This window comes from Micropterus salmoides, unplaced genomic scaffold, assembly GCF_014851395.1.
Source record: "Micropterus salmoides isolate LMB-PRFRI ecotype aquatic unplaced genomic scaffold, ASM1485139v1 Ms_hic_scaffold_23, whole genome shotgun sequence".
Lineage (NCBI taxonomy): Eukaryota > Metazoa > Chordata > Actinopteri > Centrarchiformes > Centrarchidae > Micropterus > Micropterus salmoides.
In genome coordinates this window covers 15,609,379-15,631,550 of record NW_024041484.1, presented here as the reverse complement: position 1 = coordinate 15,631,550, position 22,172 = coordinate 15,609,379, and the positions used below count along the sequence as shown (strand labels likewise).

The 22,172-nt window shown below is 37.0% G+C and overlaps 1 protein-coding gene across 1 annotated transcript in view; it reads right to left on the bottom strand.

Moving 5' to 3' along the window:
- The window catches only part of col7a1l (collagen type VII alpha 1-like), a 62,671-nt gene that overhangs the window by 11,985 nt on the left and 28,514 nt on the right, over positions 1-22,172 (bottom strand). The window contains 55 exon segments of the mRNA XM_038739148.1: positions 1,008-1,043; positions 1,179-1,700; positions 1,796-1,834; positions 1,973-2,026; positions 2,103-2,156; positions 3,486-3,542; positions 4,516-4,611; positions 4,785-4,829; positions 4,939-4,986; positions 5,348-5,416; positions 5,874-5,918; positions 6,923-7,027; positions 7,433-7,633; positions 8,284-8,382; positions 8,837-8,880; positions 8,883-8,964; positions 9,056-9,091; positions 9,175-9,213; positions 9,303-9,338; positions 9,425-9,442; positions 9,688-9,750; positions 9,950-10,021; positions 10,109-10,135; positions 10,218-10,253; positions 10,422-10,466; positions 10,696-10,761; positions 12,607-12,639; positions 12,761-12,814; positions 12,930-12,968; positions 13,477-13,539; positions 13,649-13,687; positions 13,874-13,900; positions 14,224-14,259; positions 14,426-14,497; positions 15,170-15,214; positions 15,346-15,381; positions 15,616-15,696; positions 15,828-15,863; positions 15,974-16,033; positions 16,167-16,238; positions 17,294-17,326; positions 17,412-17,483; positions 19,027-19,071; positions 19,263-19,298; positions 19,488-19,532; positions 19,648-19,683; positions 19,939-19,998; positions 20,097-20,168; positions 20,358-20,411; positions 20,622-20,648; positions 20,920-21,015; positions 21,101-21,175; positions 21,291-21,335; positions 21,938-21,964; positions 22,066-22,146. Coding sequence (XP_038595076.1) covers positions 1,008-1,043; positions 1,179-1,700; positions 1,796-1,834; positions 1,973-2,026; positions 2,103-2,156; positions 3,486-3,542; positions 4,516-4,611; positions 4,785-4,829; positions 4,939-4,986; positions 5,348-5,416; positions 5,874-5,918; positions 6,923-7,027; positions 7,433-7,633; positions 8,284-8,382; positions 8,837-8,880; positions 8,883-8,964; positions 9,056-9,091; positions 9,175-9,213; positions 9,303-9,338; positions 9,425-9,442; positions 9,688-9,750; positions 9,950-10,021; positions 10,109-10,135; positions 10,218-10,253; positions 10,422-10,466; positions 10,696-10,761; positions 12,607-12,639; positions 12,761-12,814; positions 12,930-12,968; positions 13,477-13,539; positions 13,649-13,687; positions 13,874-13,900; positions 14,224-14,259; positions 14,426-14,497; positions 15,170-15,214; positions 15,346-15,381; positions 15,616-15,696; positions 15,828-15,863; positions 15,974-16,033; positions 16,167-16,238; positions 17,294-17,326; positions 17,412-17,483; positions 19,027-19,071; positions 19,263-19,298; positions 19,488-19,532; positions 19,648-19,683; positions 19,939-19,998; positions 20,097-20,168; positions 20,358-20,411; positions 20,622-20,648; positions 20,920-21,015; positions 21,101-21,175; positions 21,291-21,335; positions 21,938-21,964; positions 22,066-22,146 — 3,531 coding nt within the window.

Below are 22,172 nucleotides of genomic sequence, written 5' to 3'. Positions count from 1 at the left end.
GACAAAAAGAGCACATATCAGCTAGAAAGTTAAAGTGCACCACAGCACATTGTTTTTCATGAGCCAAAATAAACCAACACAGAGGAATTTGAAATAAAAAAAAACTTGCCAGCATGTTTTACAAGGGGAATTATTAATGTCTGCTTTAATCTACTGTCTCACAGTCAACAGAAATAGAGCAGAGGGAACATCAAAGGCCTGGAGTCAACTGATTTTACTGACAGGCGAGACACGAGAGAAGTTCTCCCTGAGCTCTGATGTCATTTACTGATGCAATGTGGGTACATGGGGAGAGCCGCAATGATATTTTTATGAACTGGTGGCACATTTCGTGTGGCGACTGTTATTCTTTTTCTGTGATCTTAGGATGATGATAATGATGCTTTAATTCAGCATAATCAGGGGGACGATATCGGTGACTCAGTATATCCTGACAATGGGAGGATATGTTTCAGTTTAAATAGTGAGTTCACCCATATTACCAAACAAAAAATATTTTCTTCTCAGGTTATGTGCCCATGTTTCAGCTTCTGAGATTCATTGGAAAAGAATGGATGTTTGTTTGTGGGGCATGGCATTGAAAAAATACTTTTAGAAACTGAACAATGTCCCTGTTACTCCAACACCACCAGCGGGTTGGCGTTCGGGTTTTGATTGAAAGCATTTTAGCGTTTTTGTTAACATTAGCATGCTCCCTAGCTCAAAGCTTCCTACAGCAACTAAAAGCATTGCATTGTTAGATACATGTAAGTAAGTAAGAAAATGCTTTTTGCCATTTAGGTGAACTGACCATTTAAATCAGGATTGCCAAAATTTAAACACACTTAGTTTTTGTTGTTTTTTAAATTTCATTAAGACAGAATAAAAGTTTATTTATTTTGCATATGTGTCCTGTAATACTAACTGGAATGTTTACCTTCATAACGTAACAGCTTTGATTGTGTCTTCAGCTTTACAATGGGTAATGTTTAAAAGTCTTGTCTTAATGTTTAAAGTATCTTAGTCACCTTTTGTCCTGGTTTTCCACTCTCACCTTGTTGACCCTATTGCATAAAAAGTGTTTAGAACAGCATTGCTTAAATAAACAGACATTTATTCTGCCTACTGTTGAAATTATATCACAAGTTGAGTATTTCATAATGATGATGGTGTTATAGATGAATACTTTGTGCCCTTACCTTCAGGTAAAAATACTCTGGAGGGTATGGGTATGGCTGTGCACTTTCCTCGTCATAACCCCCCTCTCGCCGTCTCTCCAGCTCCGCCCTCCTCCTCTCCCACTCCTCCCTCTCCATTTTTTCTCTCTCCAGCTCCAGCTCGGCCTCCCTCTCTCTCTCCAGCTCCTCTCTCTCTCTCTCCATCTCCAACCTTTCCCTCTCTCTCTCCCTCTCCAGCTCCTCCTCCTCTCCATCCCTCTCTCGATCGACATCCTCCTCAGTCTCCCAGTTGTAGTCTCCACTCCTCTCCTCCTCCCCATAGACTGGATCAGGGCCTGTTTGTGTATATCCATCTGTTTCTATTCTTTTATCTTGCTCCATTCCTAACTTCTCCGCTTCTTCAGCTTTACCCTGCACCTCTCCTCCACCTTGTGTTTCTGCATAAAACTCTTTTTCTGTATCACTGTGTCGCTGTCTCTCCTTCCAATCTTGCCTGTGCCTCCTGGTATGTATTTGAAGGTCAGGGTTTTCTTGCTTCTTGCTCTGGAAGTTTTATAACATAAATCAATGTATTTATAAGTTGCACCATCTTTATTTGGAATAATACTTATTATCTAAATTGTTGATAACAGACTTACATTCCAGCTGTTGTAACCTTGAGCTCCAGAAGACAGAGGCTGAAATTAAAGTGAAGGGGCAATCTCATTTGCTGTCCACAGACAGTGACCATGAAATTGCACTTTAATATTTTTCAAACTGAGTCTCATGTATGAAGTTTTCATTTTTTAAACACTGCAAAGTGAAAAAGAAATTACTTTTTGTGCCTCCATGAAACGATTTCTTCCACCCGGGGCACCAGGCATGAACACCTAAAATTTTAAAATGATTAGTACTGCCATTTTTATTATTATCAGTCTGACTTCTACATGACCAAGTGACACTTACCATGAAATCAGGCCAGGGGGGGCTTTTCTTCACCCTGATGTGGGATCTAGGCACCTGTCAAGGCCCCCAAAAATCTCATGAGCAAATGTAGTGCAATCATTTTGATGCGTACTATCAAACAGCTGTAGTAATGTGTGCTTTGATGTACATGATGGTAACCATGTAAGAAAGAAAGACACAGACTTGCTTAGAAAGTTATTTTAACATTTTTACTGATGGATACATGCACAGAGAGGTTAAACACAGACAGAACAATTTAAAAACAGGGAAAAAGTTCACCAGTGAAAAGAGTGTTTGATTTGGCTACAAAATTGCTTATTGTACCACTACATTTCAAATAATATATGGTATCTAACGATGTTTGGCGAATTAAAAACAAAAGATATTTTCCATGTTTTAATAAATAAAATTTCATTACAGCTTCAAAGAAAAATTTATTTAAATTGTTGACACATGTTTTGTTGTTGTGTTTTATGTGCTGTGACATTTATTTGTTACAGAAAAATATATATGTCTTAATAAATAAGTTAGACAAGGTAAGTAAAGTAAAGGCTACACTGGTGATTACACTGAACCAAGTAAAGAATGAAAATAACCTGGACACAAAGAAACAATTCTGATATTGCTGGTGCCTGATTTTCTACAGAGTTCTACTGAAAAAATTTGCCCTGATACAAGGTATCAAGGTAACTTTGGTATGGCCATAGGTTTGAGTGACTGACATCGTGTCTGTGTGGAAAGAAGTCCTTCCTCATGAAACGTTGGTCAGGGTCAGAGCTCCTCACCAGCAAAACAGTTCACAGTTTAGTCACACTCTCCGTGCAGTGTGTGCTTTCTTATGAATGCTTAACACGCTATAGTCACAGTCTCTTGGGAATTAAGAGATGTCCTGTTTAAAAAAAAATGAGAGAGAGAAAGTATTAAAAGTAACTCTCTGGGATTTTTTATTTGTCAGTAAATCATTCCTAAAGAGTCGGACAAGGCTACGGTTTCTGCTCATTCGCATTCAGACAAGCTTCAGAGAAATCATGCTAAAAGCATGCTGCTCGAAAAATGTTGTCCTATCTCATGCGTTGGTAATTTTGTGAATTAAAATTTTCTATGATGGAATAATATTAGTCTTATGCAAACGTGCAACTTTTTACACTGGTGAAATTTTCATGGTAGGTAGAAAGAAGAAAAGGTTTTGAAATATAATGTGAAGTGCTTTTTCTATATTACTTAAAGCTTGGTTTATTTATGGAATACTATATTTTATGACAAGAGAAAGCATGTTCTTGTGTTAAGTGTAAATTAAAAAGATTTGCATTCCAAGGCATGCAAGGACCTTCAGAAACATTCAGTTAGGATTCAAGTCTGTATGATTTAAGATCACAGCTCTACCTTGTCTGGGTCTTCTGTTGTGATGGGAGGTGTAGGCAGTGATGCTTCATCCTGGTCCTAACAGCAAAGGACAGATAAGAATGTGACAGTTAGAAACACTTAAAAAGTGAAGCAACATGTTGAGTAAAAATCTATATGTGGCATTTCCAATCAGCTCCAAACAACACCATCTTTTGGATGGGTTCAATTGCGTGCCGACTGCTGTTAAAATGCTTTAAAAAGTGTTTTTTTTTTTTACATTTACTCAGCTGATATGACATTATGTCATACACGCAATGTAAGGAGACACAACAGACTTTTAATGACTTGTATGGTTACAGCAAAAAATGGTTATTTGAAAGAATAGAAAATAAACCCTCGCTCCTTGTTTTAAGAATCCAAGGAAGGAAAGATCAAGGGTACGTGGACCTCTTATCCGAGGGGCTTCTTCAGGTCCAAACTGGAGTGAAGAAGACTCTCCTTGGATAACTATGACCTGGATGACTGAGAATCTTCACAGACATCTTGTTTTACGAAATGGCTCAGTGATTAGTGACTCCTCGTGACTTATAAACTTGTAAACTTGTTAAGATCTGGGATCCCTTTATTTATTATACCAGAAAGTAAATGGATGGCAGCAGCTTAGTATATTCTCTTGATTTATGTGGCCCTCTGAGTGTGGCTGTATGTACAGCTTACTTGAACTTTGAAGTTATCGAAATCATACTGGACATCCCCAGGCTGAGTCAGTGAACAAACAACTTCAGCGTTTTTGGACAATTCTACTACGGCCACTATGGACACTGGAGATACAACATTTCTTGGCATTTATGGACAACTATTCCCTGTTTTACCCTTTTCTTTGTCTTACTGTCCTGTCTTGTACTATTCTTTCAGCGGATGTATTGGGATGAGGTATTTTGACTGGTTTTGATAATTTTCGTTGTTTCCTCACTGCAAATTGTGATAAACTGCTGATCACTAAAATAGCTGTTGACAAACCAAATGCTTTCATTCATGTGTTTCAGATTCATTTCGTAATACATCATACATTGAGCATAGTGTCTGTTTCTCTGTCTGAGGAGGATGTTGAAGGATGACTGGAGGTTTCTAACTGGGCAGGTCTGTGTGTGGGTAATTGTTCCTCCTACAAAAGACAAAAACAGCAGAAATATGTTATTATTATTCTTCAGATACTGCAGAGCAGCACAGAATTGAGCTCAGCTGTCTGTGCTCCCTTTCTATCACAGTACAGTGTCAGCCTTGCAACAGCAAATTAGTTTTTCTTATCATCTGGGCTACACAATTATTAATGCTCACCTTTTTATCCACCGGATAGGGAAATTCATCTGTTTGGACTTCAAGCTGCATATAATAAAAATATGGAACATATTTTACATTAAAAATGAATCAGCACATTTTAACTCCATCCCAGCTGAAACAGATGAGAGCATGCTGTTTGAAGCAAATGTACCTGTCTGTTGTCTCTGCTCTCCTGAAAAGCATCTGTGGAGAGTTCTTCCTGTTTAGAACAAGAAAAGTATTTCATCATAGCTTTTAAACACTACTCCAACACAACTTACAGACACTCCAGCGGATGATGTGCAGAGAACATGCAGTGGGATGTAATGACAAACTAATTTATTCTTAATAATCAATTCAGGTAGTGGGCGTGTCATTAATCAACTCGCTCCAGCATTTAGTGTGGGCACAGATGACACACTGCTACAAAAAAAGACACGAAAAATCCCAGGCGATTTGATTATGAGTTTGACAGGTCTGTTAACAAGAAGGCACCCACTACGGCAACGCTCCAATCTCACATCATGAATCAAAGTTTCCCACCGTTCAGGAATTAGTCATTCATTGCTGCAGCTGCCCACCTCGTACTCATAGCTGTATTCTTCGCCGTTATAAAACTCCTCTTCGTCTTGCTTGTCCTCTTCACTTGTCTTTAGAGAAAGGAGACATGACAATAATTACAGGAAGATACCGCTGGAGATCATAATTTATCATTTGTGTCAATGGCTGGAAGACAACAATGCCAAGCGACTACAAAGAAACCCATTAATCAAAATGTTCTAATTTGTTCTGTATATAATGAGACGTACATGAACGCTGAGACAAATGCATGCTTTTAGTTTTACTAGTCACACCATGTATAAAGTAACTGGTTAATTGTGTTATATTTTCAAAATGTTAGTTTATTATGATTATTTGTATTACATTTTTAGTGCTAAAGCTGTTATTGCTATGTTATGCTTGACATGTTAATGTCATGTTAGCCATGTGTTTACATTTTGCAGGGTGAGATGGCTGTGTTAGTTTGGGTTTTTTGTTTGTTTGTTTGTTTAGCTGGGGGTATGGCAATGTTTTCAGGTTTAGTTTGACCCCTTCAAGGACATTTACCAGGCGTTGTCTCTGCCTCTTATGTCGTCCTTTATTTCCTTTGCCCTGGTTAAGAAGTTCACAGAAAAAGATTTTTCATGCTTCAGATGTTGACGATCAAGTACAAAACTATGAGTTGATATTTTGAGTTGGGGGAGATAATCAAGAGGGGGATAGTTAATGAAAATCAAAAATAAATGCAACACCTTCACATACAAGTAGTTTAGGAACCCTTAGTGTTAAAGTTAACAAATGGTTTAGATCTATTTGTAGGACTACACTGACGGTTTTGCATGTTTCAGCCCATTTATTACAAATCAAATATACTTTACGTTACTGATGACCATTTTTGGATTCATTCCAAAATGTAAATGTATTAGATTCTCTCATTACATTCTACTATGTTCTCATGTCACATTTTGTATGCACTTTAATGCAAAGCACATTTAGTTTACCTGTAATGAAATGTGCCATAAATTGCCTAGATTGATGTCCTTCCTTCCAGGCAGCCACTGATTTTAGATCACATCAGGCTTTTTTTAAATTTGTTTTATGAAATTGTTGAACTGGTGCAGTGCAATTAATTATAATGCAATTTATATATACAAGGAACAATTGCAAAATGAAACATACAAACAGACTTTTTTGAGGTAGGTAATCCTAGTACTTCAACACCAGGATGTCTGTATGTCTTTAAAAAAACATCTACATGTTTTCCGAAAAGCCCCTGCTGCCATCTGCATTACCAAGCGACAATACCTTAACATTGTCAAAAAAAAGAAAAAACAAGTTTCAAGTCTCTGTAAGTAAGTCACCGTAGTGGCAATAACTGAAATCTGTAAATACTTGGAAGGTAGGAAGGGTGAGCTAAAACATGCAATACCGATATGCTCCTTCAATAATATACATTAAAGTTATGAAAGACAGTCAAGAAACATAATTACACTTGTTAAAAAATGATCCCCGGAGTATTTTACGTTTTATGGTGAATATAATATATGAAACAATACTCATGCTTGTTTATGATCAGGAAAGCCAGTCATCGATTAACGTGTCCACGGTAGCTTTACCTTCCCACGTTCCCTGTTTTTCTTTTGCCCTGAGTTCTTCTTCAGAGAGTCTTCCTGACTGAGGAGAACAGCCTCCACCACATTTTCTGGTAACCCTGAAACCGTCTGACATGCACATTTGAATTTTGAGCGTTTGGCAATCAGCAGAACATAGATGCTAGACAAACTGTGTTTTGTTTAGGTTTTTTTCTAGAAATTGTGGCCATCTATTTAATTATTATTATTCATTATAATTTTTCTGTATGTGTGAAAATAAAGAGTCTGAGTGAAAATGGGAGAGATATAGAGAAAATAATTTGAAAACAAGGCACTAAGCTACTTTTGAACTCAGATCCCACTGTGTACACATTTAAAAGCTCCCAGTTGTAATATGTACGACTTTCAAATGTTGCTGAAAAATTATCTATATATGCCAGTCTCTATATAAACAATAAAATGATTAACATGTCTAATGTACTCAGCTTGTTTTCACATTTAAAGTTGGTATACTTTATTGTAAAAAGTCCTTACCTCCTGGGTCGTTGTATAATTGAAAGCAGAACTGACAGTCAGATTTATTTTGAGAGAAGAGGCTCCGTCACTGTCCCCACCAACTACCTCCTTCCCTGTGGATCCCTTTAACTTTGTCTCAATCCTGTCGAGCTCCCGCTCTCTGCTCAGTGTGGTGACAGTCCATAAAGTGGGACCCTCTGCGGTTTCATTTAAAGGGTCCTTCACATGAGAAGACAGAATAAGTAGAAGTCAGAGAATATGCTATCTGGGACAAGTAGCATCCTACTTGTGGTAGAAGCATATTTGAGACAATACACAGGTGGAGTGTAATGACAATTGATGACAACAGATCATATTATAGAGTACTGATATGATTAGAGTAGGAATTTTGTTTAGTAGGAGTAGGAGTTTTTTTACAGTCCTATACATATGCAAACTTGGCTGCCAAGGGGATTTCACTTAAAGATGGGTGTGGTATATGGACATGTTGTTTCAGGTTAATCATTTTCCCAAATTGGTAAAGAGGTAAGGGGTTTGTCTAAAGATATGAGTATTTCTTCATATATTTTTTTTTACAATAAAGTTGTACTGTTACTACAAGTGTTGCTGAAGTTTATTATAATCAAACAAGAATGGGCCTACAGCACCTTGTCTCCTGAAATTTCTTTTTCAGAGTAATTTGCACCCTTTTCTTAAAACATAAAAAATATCAACAAAAAAAACCTCTTCATTTGAGAAAAATCCTGGAGACAAGTTGATTTGTCTTGGAAACAGGTTGAGTAATCTCATTATACAGGCAGACCCCCCCCCCTTACTTTAGGAAAATAAGATTTAAACACTCAAGATGGAGATTTTGAGGTTTTACTTACAAATGACAAAGACTCTGTAACGTGTTGTTCTAATTCACGGTCCTCAATGGTATCCAGCTCTGACAGTGGCTGGTCAGTGAGTTCAAACTTCACTGAACTCTGTTGAGACAACACAAATAAAAAACAAGCATCATTTTATTTTTTACTTTCCTTGTTTTGGAAATGTCGGGATCTTTTGTTTAATGACATAAAGGATAAGAGTGAGTAGGATACAAATTACTCAAATGTCCCTACGAGCGACAATCTCATATTACACATCGTAATTTGATTTATTCTATGTATTAGTGAAGCTTTTAGTCTCTGCTCTGCTGCATGTTTCATCTACATCACATCTCTGGTGAGCCAATACTAAACCAGTCTGGCAAAATATATGGTGCCAAATATACCTCGCATGTATAACATTGAATAACATTGAGCCATAAATGTGATCCATATGGGATTATGATATTAATTGTTGTTAAAAAAGAGACCATGAAACTGATTACTGAAAGATGAAAGGATTGAAAGTTATTCAGTAAATGCATTTGATAACATATACGGACTATTTACATACTGTGTACTCAGTGATGATGTTGGAGGTGTGTGTGTTTCTTTTGTTTTCTTGGAGGTGCCGAGCACATGAAGCAGCTCCTCTATTCCGTCCTGCAGTAGCCTGTCAATCAAAGCCTTCAGCAAAGGCAGCTGAGAAAAAGTGTTTTTATTGAGAAGGTCAAGATCCTGTTATGAACTCTATCAACCTTAAAGTTTGTACAATGCCATGCTCAGAGCTCACCCTTATACCGTAGGCTTCAAACATCACTTCAATGTCCTAAAGAGGAAGAAAACATGCTGCTCAAAGTGCAAAAAGAAAGCATGTATCCCAGAGGAGGAATTACTACATTGTGTATTCACCTTCATCTCAATTGATTTCCCAGGAGCTCCAGCATCACCCTGCAGAAACATTAAATTAAGTGCAGTGAAAATAATGTAATTTCCATTTCCATAGACTATATTTTTGAGGGATAACGTTCAAGCACTACCTTGTCTCCTTTCAGGCCATTTTCTCCTTTATCACCCTGCAAAAAAAGACAAATGAGTTACACAGCCAATATATCAGTTTTTTTATGACTGTGTTTCAGTATACACTCCATTACCATCTTACCTTCATTCCTGGTGAACCCTAAACACACAGAAACAGAGGAGCAAGACATTGGAACATGCATCTACAATGCATGACATCAAGCTCGCCATATCTGATGGCAGATATGGTACAACTCATTGCAACCCACAATAAAAGCACTATAGATGACTAAGACGCCATGCTGGGCAAAATATGCATTATGCCATGCAACAGCCGAAATAATTTGCCATTATTCACGAAATAAAAATATCTAGAAACATGTTGTGTGTAAACATTAAACTCACAGTAGCTCCTGGAGGACCCATTGGGATCGGAAATGCTTGGCGGAGTTCGTCAATAGTGGCGCCCTGAGAACGGATCCACATAAAAAGTAAGGTTTAAGTAGCCAGGCAGGTCAAGGTGGACCTGCTTACATTTTTTCTGAATCGCCAGCAATGAGAAATGAGCCATAGTAATAATGATACCAGTATAACCCTGAATACAGAGTAAGAAATCTGCTTCGCCGTTCAATAAATCATTGACAAGTTGACAGGTGACCATTTTTACCTCTGGAGTGACAAGCACCTGCCTACCAGGCAAACCTGGAGGTCCTGCTTCCCCCTTTCTTCCATCTTTACCCTGTGAAGAAAGTGAGATGTTTTAAAGGTGTAACCTCAGATTTCTCACAGAGTTTGTTTTATTCATTTTTTGTTCAAAACTGCTTACATTTTCGCCGGCATCTCCCTTGTCTCCCTGGAATGAGAGCACAGTTACCACATGTATCAAAAAAATGGCTTCATAAATGTTTTGGTTGGTTGCAATACATGTTAAGGACCTTTTTGCCATCATCCCCTTTTGGCCCTCTTTCTCCCTGTGAAAAGAAAAAAAAATTATTTTAATAATTCACCTTAAAACAGCAACACATTTGAAAATCTCAGTGTTTGCAAAAATGTCAAAATAACATAGATGTCAAGCATCAAAGTCATCCAGTTGGTATCACACAGCATAGTGCTGTAACTGTTGATGAAAATGCCCTCACATCTTTTGCTGGCAGGCCCCTCTTCCCATCAATGCCAGGTCTCCCCTGTAGAGCAGAGGAAATAAAACAACATCAGTCTCTGGAGATATTTTTCTGATTATTGTGGTGGAAAAGCAGCAGGCTCTCACTAATTATATACCTATAACAATACATGTATACCTTCTTATACTGGCTAGAATGTAGACTCCAGTACTGACTGTCACCATTACAAATATATAAAGGATGATTAGGTAATGTTTCAGCCACAGGCGTCATGATTCAGAGTGATACTCACTGGAGTTCCCGGTAAACCAGGCATTCCAGCAATCCCAACCCGGCCTTGGTCTCCTTTATCGCCCTTCTGTTCACATGCACACATACAAAAACAAACCTTTCATTTAATAAACCGTTTGAAATTATATGAAGTACAAGCGTTATAAAACACTAACAAGTAAATCATTTTTTATTATTTATTTTTTTATTTAACCTTTATTTAACAAGGTGAGTCTCATTGAGATTAAAATCTCTTTTGCAAGAGAGACCTGGCCAAGACGCAGTATAAAAGGACATAAAGGACAAGTTTCCAACATATAAAAGACATCAATCATACATACATAAGTAACATCCATATCCTTCAGTGTTGAAACAAACTGCCTATAAGAAATAAAGGCAGTCAGTTTCAACGAGTTCTGAAGAAGGTTCCAAGCAGAAGGTGCAGCAAACATGAAGGCTTTTTTACCTAATTCTGTTCGGTTACAGGGGACCAACAAGTGTAGGACATCCTTTGAACGTAATCCATAATGGCCTTGTGTACTTGTTAAAAAGATACTCAAATAGGTAGGAGTAAATAAAGTAATAAATAAAGGCAAAAAAAGGAACCCAGCATATAGATTACTCAGTGAAATCTTTACTGTGGGTTATGTAAAAGGACTTAATAAATCAAATAATGAAATTATCGGCATGACATGAATGAACAACATGTGTAATATTTCAGGGAAGTATATGCTCCTCTTCTCCACAACAGTTCTGCTTTCACATTTACTGCAGAAAAGACACCATACTTATTCCCAACCAGTGGTTCCAAATTGCATGGTTTTCAACTGAAGGTGAGGGTAAAATTTGTTTTGGGCTAGTTGTGATCATTTGGGCTACGTCTTGTATCATTTAGACAGTTTCCACCAACAAAAGTTCAGCTATATTCCAATAAAACGGCCCCACTTGCCTGCTTCTCATCCTAGCATGATTGAGACTGAGTTTCACTAGACTTAGCTCGACACTCTCGTTTTACACATAATAATTTGCTCTATTCTATGTATTAGTGAAGCTTTTAGTCTCCGCTCTGCTGCATGTTTTATCTACGTCACATCTCTGCTAAGCCAATACTAAACCACAGTCTGGCCAAATGTACGGTGCCAAATATACCTGAGATGTATAAAACTGAAGGAGCCATGAATGAGATCCAAATGGGATCCAGCGAAGTTTATTTTGTTGCCCTTTACTACCGTCCCAGGAACCAGATATTCTATTTATTGCCATTCTTAATGGGCATCATCTCCCATTTCTGCATTTACACAGAATTTAAACATCTTTCCTACTTATGGCACACAGTTGGGAAAAACACCTCTAAGTATCTAAGTTTATGGGCTATGTCAACAGCAAAAGAAAAAACTGTTAAAATGAAATCACATTTCTTCAGAATAGTATAAAGCTGACAAAGACATTAGAAAAAACATTAAAGCATCGCGACAAAAACATAAAACATCTTAAGTGCATGGATGCATGATATTTAAAGTGTGATAAAAGATCTGAGTTAAAATGCTTTGAGATTCAAAGAACGTGCCTTTCATACATGTATTTGTGTAGGTGACAAAATATACTGTAATTCACCTAACTACATAACAAGGAGCTTTTATGTTCTGTCAACATCATAATCTTTTGATTGGTAACGTCACAGCACCTGAGTCACAAACTCAAACAACCGCTTGATGAGATCACATGAGTTCTTACAATATGTGTCTAATTGCACTGAAGTGAATCAAATGATCTCTCCACAGTTTCCATGTGATGGATTATCAACATGTCCTGAGGGATGACCAGTTAATCCTTTCAAAAAAGTACTAATAAGATACTACAGTTTAAATTTAACATGTTGCCTTACATGTTGTGTGATGGTTATACATACATATAAAAACACTGGTGCACTCACCATGCCGGGTTCTCCTTTTTGTCCCTGGTCACCCTGCAGTTATTATGAAGCATCTTGTGAGTAAGCTCATACTGTAAAGGCCCAATGCTCAATGCAAATCACATGGGCAGATTTTAAAAATACAAGTAAAACTGTGTGCACAAGTTTGTATGACCTTCATTCCCGGTTTCCCTGGTAAACCATCAAGTCCATCTCTTTCAGAACCACCCTGCAGAGCAAACGGTTTCATTTTTCAACACATACACATCTTTAAACAAATGTACGATATAAACAGCACACAATAATACAAAATAATAGCTATTTAAAATGACGTATACACGCACCAGAGATGGTCCCGGTAATCCAGGTTTCCCCTCTGGACCCTGCAAATATTGATTACTTCATTATTGGGATGATTCAAAAGATTCAAGAAAGCTTGATTATTATTGTCTCCTACAAACATTAGAACTCCAATCAGATGTCAAGTTAGTTAAGAGATTCGAAAAAAATATATAATAACAACTATAACTATTGTCATCTGACTTATTTTCATTATAAATTAAGTAGTTATTTAGTCTATAAAATAAATAAAAAGCTCTGGGTAATGTATATTGATGTCTCATTATATTTGACCAGCAGATATTCAAATTTCTATTATATAGAACAGAGAGAATGTTTGGCATGTTTGCTTGAAAAATGACTATAACAAATAATTGATTATCCATATTGTTGCAGTATTTTTCTGTCAACTGACTAATCAATTAATAAACTAATTGTTTCAGCTCTATGTGATACTTTGTAGGACTACACTACTATTGATGGTAGTAATGGTCAGCGTGCTTCTGAACTTGTAGTCTGTATGTTTATCACAGCAAGCTATAGGATACTCACCCTTGGTCCAGGCAGACCTGTTTCTCCTCTCAAACCAGGCTGACCTGGCTCTCCTGGTTCACCCTGAAGGAAAGGAACGCAAAGGAAAGAAGGAGAGATGAGAAATTAAAATTCCCTCCTTTAAAAAATAAAAATAAAAATAAAGCATGTTGCACATAACACTTCAAGCTACCTTAATAACTCTGGTCAGTATGTTATTGTCTGCAATAATCTGGAGGGACAAAATGAAAAATCCATAGTGAACTGCTAATTGATACACAATTTCCGCTGTCTGGGAACACATATTCATTTCCAAGGTCTTATGGGAGCTTTATGAGCTTCGTTACAACGAATGCCTTTGTCAAACATGGCTTAACTGATGAGAAGCTGTCAAAAATGATAACAGAGGTTTGTTTACTTGTCCTCCCGGAGGTCCAGGTTTTCCCTTTGTGACAGCAGCAGCACAGTCAAAAGAAGAGCAAAAGAAAACAGAGTTAAAATCTAAAATGTCACACCGTTAAACACAATCTGTATTTGCAACACAAAGGAAAAATAGTAGGTGCACTGAAGGGTGGCACACACAAAAAAACAAACTTAATTACTGAACATATCAAAATAGAAATTATGAAGTCATAGGGCGATAGCAAGTTGTGAAGATGTGGCATGGTGACTGACACAGAAGAATGATCAGCAGGCGTAAACCTAGAGAAACAATGAACATGCTCATCAATGAGAGAGAGAGAGAGATGATGGTGGATACAAACATACCGGCTCCCCTTTGTCGCCCTTCTTTCCATCAGTACCCTTTGAAAAAGGAAAATCACAGCATTGCAATTATTCAAGAGATTTATGGATAAATAGAACAGAAAGGTTTTGTTTTTGACGTGTAACTTCCACAGAGAAGAAAGTAAAATGGATAGATTAAATATATTTCTTTCAAGGTTTAGTCTTTAAAATTCAAAGAACTCACAAGCAGGCCAGGACTGCCAGTCTCTCCTTTCTCTCCTGGATCCCCTGGTCGCCCTGGTAACCCCAATGGACCCTGATCAATCAAGGAATTAAAAAGAATGTATAGCCTTGCATTGCTGTTGAAGTGACATTATAGTAGATACAAAATTAAACTTGTAAAATTAGATGCTATATTTTTTGGTTAACTAAAGATGTAAAGTGGCACCCTTCAGAATAAGAGTCATAAAGCTTGAGGGTGGAAATAAAGAGATATAGAAATGCAATATAAACAAGTGACAAATCAAACAGAAAGACGTCAGAAATCATTTTATATATCTTCTACTTACTATATTTATTTTATTCAACAAAACACCAAGACAAATTCCAATGAAAACTTATTTGGCAATAACCCTAATTCTGATAAAAATCTAACTAATAACACACAATTAGCAGACTTCCATTTTGTTTCTGCTATATTATTCACTTATTAGTCCCTTCTGTGCCAGAGAGCACTCTATAAGAAGTGATGAGGCCCTGCTGATTGTGGGTAGAAAGCTAATTACTCTTGTAGTCAGACTTCACCAATCAACATGCTCAGCCACACAATTTATGTAACTTGTTTTAAATATAATAATAATGTATGCATATGTTTTTTTTATAAGACAGCTGTCTTGTCTTTGTTGTTGTTTTGGGGGGTATTTTATGTATGTTTATAAGTGTATTATTTTACTTTCTTATATTTATACACACAAAGACAAAGATATACCCTAATTCCTCTGTCACCAGGGTCTCCATGTGGTCCTTGTTCCCCCTGTGAAAGACAAAATTACATTTTCACTTTTTCACTACATTTTCAAGTTAGGAAAGTTGACTGCATTGATTATAAATCATCACTCAACCAGATAACCTCCTGAGCAACATCACTGCCCAACACGACTGTACCTTAATTCCTAGGTCTCCTTTCACTCCAGGAGAACCCTACACACAAAGTCAACAGCAGTGGTTACCACTATTACAATGTAAGTACTGCATAAACATATACAGTATATATCTGAATAAAAATTGAACAAGCAAAACTTTACCAGACATTTATCATTATTCTACTTATGTCTTTTGTTTAAATTAATACTATGAGTTTTCTCCTGACGTAACATTTTTCTAAATAAACCCCTTGTAAGGAAAATACTTAACAGCCACTCAGGATTTACTTACATCTTTACCTCTTAATCCTGGTTCTCCAGGATTGCCGGGTAACCCAATACTCCCTTTTTCACCTTTAGAGCCATCATGCCCCTGGACAAACACATGACTTTCATTAAAATACAAAATCCTTTATATACAGTAATAAAAGCAGTATTAAATCAACATTGTTTTTTGATAATATAAAAAGTATTAATTAAGCAAAATAGTAAGTTCTCACTTACTTTTGGTCCGGGTTTTCCTGACAAACCAACATTTCCCTGTGAATGATGAAAAGGACGAAGCATAAATATAATATCAATCAACTTCTGCTACAGTATTATAATGACGACAAGTTAAATGAGTGATTTCACTTTGTCAGGTAACTCACCCTCTCGCCATTTTCACCCTTTGGTCCCTGCTGTCCTGGAATCCCAAAACCAGGACTGCCCTGCGCACATCAAAACCACACACTTATCTATACATACAGTTATTCTACACTAATTACTAACTATATTAGTGAATCAGAAAAATGACAACATGCAGAAATACAAGCATGATGTACAGTATTTGTCATTATTAACCTTGTCTCCTTTGTCTCCTCGTTCACCCTTTATTCCCTGGGGACCTGTGAGGCCGACTGGACCAATGTCTCCCTGAAAAATGTCAGGTCACCAAATTATCGCAACAGTTTCAAAACAAAACTCTTCACTTTAAATGGTACCCTGTGGACAGAGTTTAAATAGGTCCAATTCAATGGAGCTTCCCGTCCCAGTGCTAAAGCTAAAGAGAAAAAATTAATTGTGTTTGATAAGTGGACCCAGAGGACTGAGTCTGACAGCGCAAGAATACCCTGAACAATTAATTAACATCTCGACAGAATAAAACATTAAGAGAATCACTTCCCTCTGACTGACTTTAAGCCGGTTAAGGTAAATATAGGCAAACCATTTAGAGTTTCAATCTTTGGACCAATTGGGAAAACCTAACAAGGATGTAACACTTTCTTCCCCCTCAACAACTTCTTAAACCCCAATCCAACAGATGAATACCACTGCAGACTGAAGTTTTAATTTTACAAATATTTCTTGGAGGCACAACTTCTCTAGAGGCATGAGTAATCTTATTGGGTGAATCAAACCTCAATAGGTGGATCCAAAAACAGAACATGCAGAGCTTAATTAAAAATATGTGAATTAAAGAGCATTTTCACAGGTAAAAATGTATGTAAGTATGTAAGGGTATGTTTATATTTTTTAATTACCATTTTAACTGGCCAGGTACAGACTAAGTGACATATTTCCATGCGCCCATCGTAGTAACATCTTAATTAAAATTTAATGACACTTGTGGAGTTGTCCTATATAAAATCTGAGCAAATCATACCCACACAGTCCTGATGAAGCTGATTAGCTGAGTTTGATTGTTAAACTCTAACAACAAATAATAATTAAGTAGTGATGTTTTTAAATAAATAAATATTTAATGTGATTGTTGAAACTAAGTTTCCAGGTGCTTTCCTTATTCTCTATTTACCTTAGTCCCAGAATAAGAAGAATTGTTGATAAAAGCTAAATACGAATCTGCAAGAACGTGGATGTGCTACACAGTTCAGAGGTGTGTCAAAATATAGGTACCATGATGCTGTATGCTGCCAGAGAAAAACTTCTTTCCTGGGAAGTTAAAAAAGTTGAAAAGTTTTTTTACTTACCCTGGCACCCTTTTTTCCTGTTGGGCCAATTATCTGTTGCAACGGGAAGAAGAAGACTGAGTGTGAGTATCAAGTACTTCTACTTCTAAAGTAAAGATGAGGGAAATGGTTTTCTTACACCCTTGGCAGGATCCCCAGGCGCTCCTCTTGGACCCTCATCACCTTTTAACCCCAATGGCCCCGTCAGTCCCTAGAATAATCAAGGTACAGTATCTCACAAAAGTGAGTACACCCCTCAAATTTGTGTAAATATTGATTATATCTTTTCATGTGACAACACTGAAGAAATGACACTTTGCTACAGTGTAAAGTAGTGAGTGTACAGCTTGTATAACAGTGTAAATTTGCTGTCCCCTCAAAATAACACATCACACCGCCATTAATGTCTAAACCACTGGCAACAAAAGTAAGTACACTTGGGTGTATAATATATATATATATATATATATATATATATATATATATATAAACAAATATTTACAAAAATGTGAAGGGTGTACACACTTTTGTGAGATACTGTAAATAAAAAGTTCTGAAGACTTTTCTTGTTGAGGATAATGAATGCAGCATGGTTTGGAAACCTTAATCTGTCCAATAAAAACAGGCTTGGTAGTCTTGTCAAATTGGCCAGCCCGATCTCAGAGGGGAGCCATGCCAGGCCCTCTGAGATTTCTAACAGGAGGGCTAATTCTGTATTTGACTGCCAGGACCATCCACTCCAGAGTTTGAGCTATTGCCCTTTGGCTGCCATTTCAGGACTATTGTCTGCAGAATCTCCTTCATCCAAGTGCCATCGCTATGCTTAATGGCAGCTCTCGGACACATTATATTGCATATTCACTCTGTTAATTTGCACATTTATATCGGCTATTTGTAAAAGGTAGGACTTTCCAGTTTACTGAATTAATTCTTTGATTTTGTGTAGATGTTGGTGTTGACGTTGTCCTTTTGTATTTTGTCCTTCATTTTATTGAATCCTGGCTGTAAAACTATTTTCCCCCAATGAGACTATAAAGATTAGCTGAACTGAAACTGAAGTGAAGTTCTGAATTCTGTATTGCTGTTTCTGTTATGATTGAGTTAACTCCAAGCCTCTCTTCCAACAGCTATCTTAATTAAAGTATATATTCTAAAAATAAAAATATTCTAAAATATTCTAAACAATATCTATCACTCTCTGCTATCTTCTGTTAACCAGCTGTTATGTTCAAAGCTAACAGACTGTATTACAAAAGACAGGAAGATGGTCCTCATGTCGGCATTTTTGGTGATAGTCTCTTCCAAAGGACTATGCTGCCTCAAATGAAAAATCACTGATGCAGGACAAAATGCAAAACATACCCACTGAGGTTTGACAATTTGGCTCATGATCATATGCAATCATAACCATCTCTGGTAGAGCCTAATCTTAAAAACCCAGAACAAAATGGCTTCCTCATTTGTTCATTTATTAATGTAAATGTCTGTTTTGGGAAATAGTGGATCACCAGCATTTCCAGACAGTTTTCAGAGTTGTTCCCAAATAAATATATTGTATCTGCCTCAGCCTTTCTTTGTAATCAAAAATTTATTAGAAAGCGGATATTAATGTGCTCAAGTGAGTAAGTGAAAGCAATTAGGATTTTTAAGGAGTATTTTCTCTCAGCAAATGTCAACCTGAAGTAGCTGAAATGTGTACATATATGTGCATCGCCAACTTCACACACATTCTATAAGATGTAATCCTCACTCACTGTGGGTCCTTGTGGTCCCATTGGTCCCATCTCTCCTCGTTCTCCCTGAGACAAAAATGTGTTAAGCTAACTTTGAAAACTGCACTCATATGCAAGCACACGCTCACATGCACACATTTTGATTCCGGTGTGATGCCAGTGTTATTTAAATTGATTCTTTCACTTGATCATATTAATTATCATGCAAATTTTAGCCTAATGAAGAGCGAGTGGCCATGTGTGTAGGATGAACTTACCTTGTCCCCTTGCTCCCCTTTGAATCCCTTCTTACCCTGCAGGTAAAAAGAAACCACTTCCTCTGAATCCTTTCATCACTGATTCTTACACAATATACACCCTTAATCAAATAGGTTTGGTTACATCTCATTAAACTAAGCTAGCATTCATTTGTTTGCATTTGAGGGTAAGGTTTGCAAGAAGTCATCGACAGAAACAGGAGATAATGATAAGGAAGTGCACACCCGAGGTCCGATGATTCCTTGGATGCCCTGCTCTCCAAGATCACCCTTAAAAGATAAATTACATAGGAAATATTTTTCTACAAACGGATTTGAACAAAAACATGTCACATTCAGAGTATATAGACTACCTCATGTTCAAATGTATTTTCATGTTTGTTACCTTTGGCCCAACTGGTCCAATTAAGCCAATATTTCCCTGCAAATCAATAGATCAAATATTGAAACAAAAATTGGATTTCATATGAATTCATAAAGAGCAATCACATTCCATGTTAACAATCAGTCTATAATACAACAACCCTGTTGTTTTTATTATGCTAGACGTGTTAGATGACTTTATCTATTTCAGAACCATGATTAAAGTTTGTATTCGACTCTAAATAAAATGATAATACTAATAATAAACTTATGGTTCATATTATTCTTTCTTCTCAAGTTGATTGTGATGTACCTTCTCTCCTGGTTCTCCACGAAGACCTTGAATACCTTGTATGCCAATTCCTTCTTCACCCTGCAAAAGATTTACATCTATTAGGCATATTTTCGTGTCTTTTTAGTAGACTGGTCAAGTGCAAAAGCTGTAATTTCGTGATTAATTAACACTTTTACCTTCTCTCCTTTCTGACCTGGTAAACCTGGCACTCCATCATTGCCAATGGGACCAGGCAAACCTGCAATACCCTACAGTAGTTTGCATATACATGCGTGTATGTTAGAGTTTGTGTGTGAGAGACGGCAAGAAAGAAACAAAGAAGAGAGAAAAAATGTCACATTATGCAAATTGATTTTCCGAGGGCATCTCTGAATAAAAATTTTGTGTTATCCAATGCATTTTGCCACTCCTAATAACTTTATCAACCATGCACTTACATCTTTTCCCGACTCTCCTTTGTCTCCTTTCACACCCTGCTTCCCACGTAAACCCTTTCAAAAATAATGAAAGTATTATCAGATAAACCATGAAGCAATTCATTTTTCAGAACTAATAACATCTGATTCTGAATCATTAAACTTAGGCTTAATATGCAAGTAGACAAAATTAATGATGCATGATATTTATGCTGTAAATTAAATTTTACAGTGCAACCTTATAAAAAGACTTCTAAAAGGATGCAAATCAGCCTTCATACTTACTTTTGCTCCCGGCTCCCCGGAGTCACCCTATAAAGTGCAAACAGTAAAAACAACTCTGGTCGATTGTGTTTGGTGCTGTCAAAACATGTTTAAGCATTTTGTGACACTTCTTACTGAATACTGTAGGTTGGACTGATATACAGTAACATGATGTAATATGATGCTGTGATACTTGTACTGTGAAATAATCATCATTGCAATATGCGATTAAATATGCATTACCTATAACTTTACACATTACATATCATAAGCATTGAAACATCATGATGCTGTTACTGTGTTCACTGATCCATGTTACCTTGACAGATATTCCTGGTGACCCTGGTGGTCCTGACTGGCCAGGTAGGCCTGGAGCGCCATTGACCCCCGGTATACCAGGAGGTCCCTGGGGACCCTATAACATGCAGTAAATAATGTTTTAGTTGTCCTGAAGTTCACTGTTGAAAAAACTCCAAAAATGTTTCTTTTTGAGGACTCACTGAAGATCCTGGTTCCCCTTTTCGTCCAGGAACGAAATTTGAGTCTGTGCCAGCTATAACATATCCAGGCTCTCCCTTATTGGAAACACACACAAAAATCACTTTACAAGTAGATAAATCCAGTAGTAAATGGTGTCATGAGCTCACTGCAGAAAGCAATCAGTCTAAATTAAATGCAAATTAGACTTACTCTCTCTCCTCTCTGGCCCTTTGGACCAGGGAGTCCAGGTAGACCCTGCCAAGGAAAGAAACGTGAAGAGTGATAATTATATTCATATAACCAATATTGACCAATTTAATATTCCGATAGACGTGTAGAACAATAAAAGGTTTAATGGTGAGGCATCCTGCTTACGTTTAAGACACTGACCATAAAATAACTGCCATTCTGGGAACCGCTGCTGCTTGTCACCCCCACTTTTCACTCAAGTCAATGTCATAAGTTTACCCATCTTGCGATAGTATATACTGTATATATAAAAGTTACTTTCATAACTTTTATATATCTCAAAATTACAAATTTGCTTGTAAAACGCTTCACACTATATACAGCATATGATACCCTATAGGCTTAAGACCCTTTCCCGTCATTATCTGTGCTCTATCCACTGAAGGTAAAAAATGCCCCCAAATTCTTTTTAACAGAGAATATAAAACTCCACTTCCTGTCTGACAAATAAAAGTTGCTTAGTGCAGATAGATAATACTTAAAATATTAAATCCACTTTCTTTTAGCCTCACATTTATATGATCTGAGTTTTAGCCAGGTGACCCGACATAATGCTCCATAAAAAGGTTTACTTTTGTTATTAACTTTATTTTTTATTTTGATCTTACCATATCACCTGGAATACCTGTATGGCCCTGAAAAAAAACCACAACAAATATCATTTGCAGAGTCAGACATAAATGAAATAAACTTTAACCAGGTCAGTGGGAGGTTTTGTTTTTTCTAATTTAGTTACCCGTTGGCCGGCAGAACCTGGGGGTCCAGTTCTCCCTGGTCGTCCTGGCAACCCAGGTACACCATCTGTTCCAGGAGGTCCCTGTCATATTAAAACATCATGGTCTG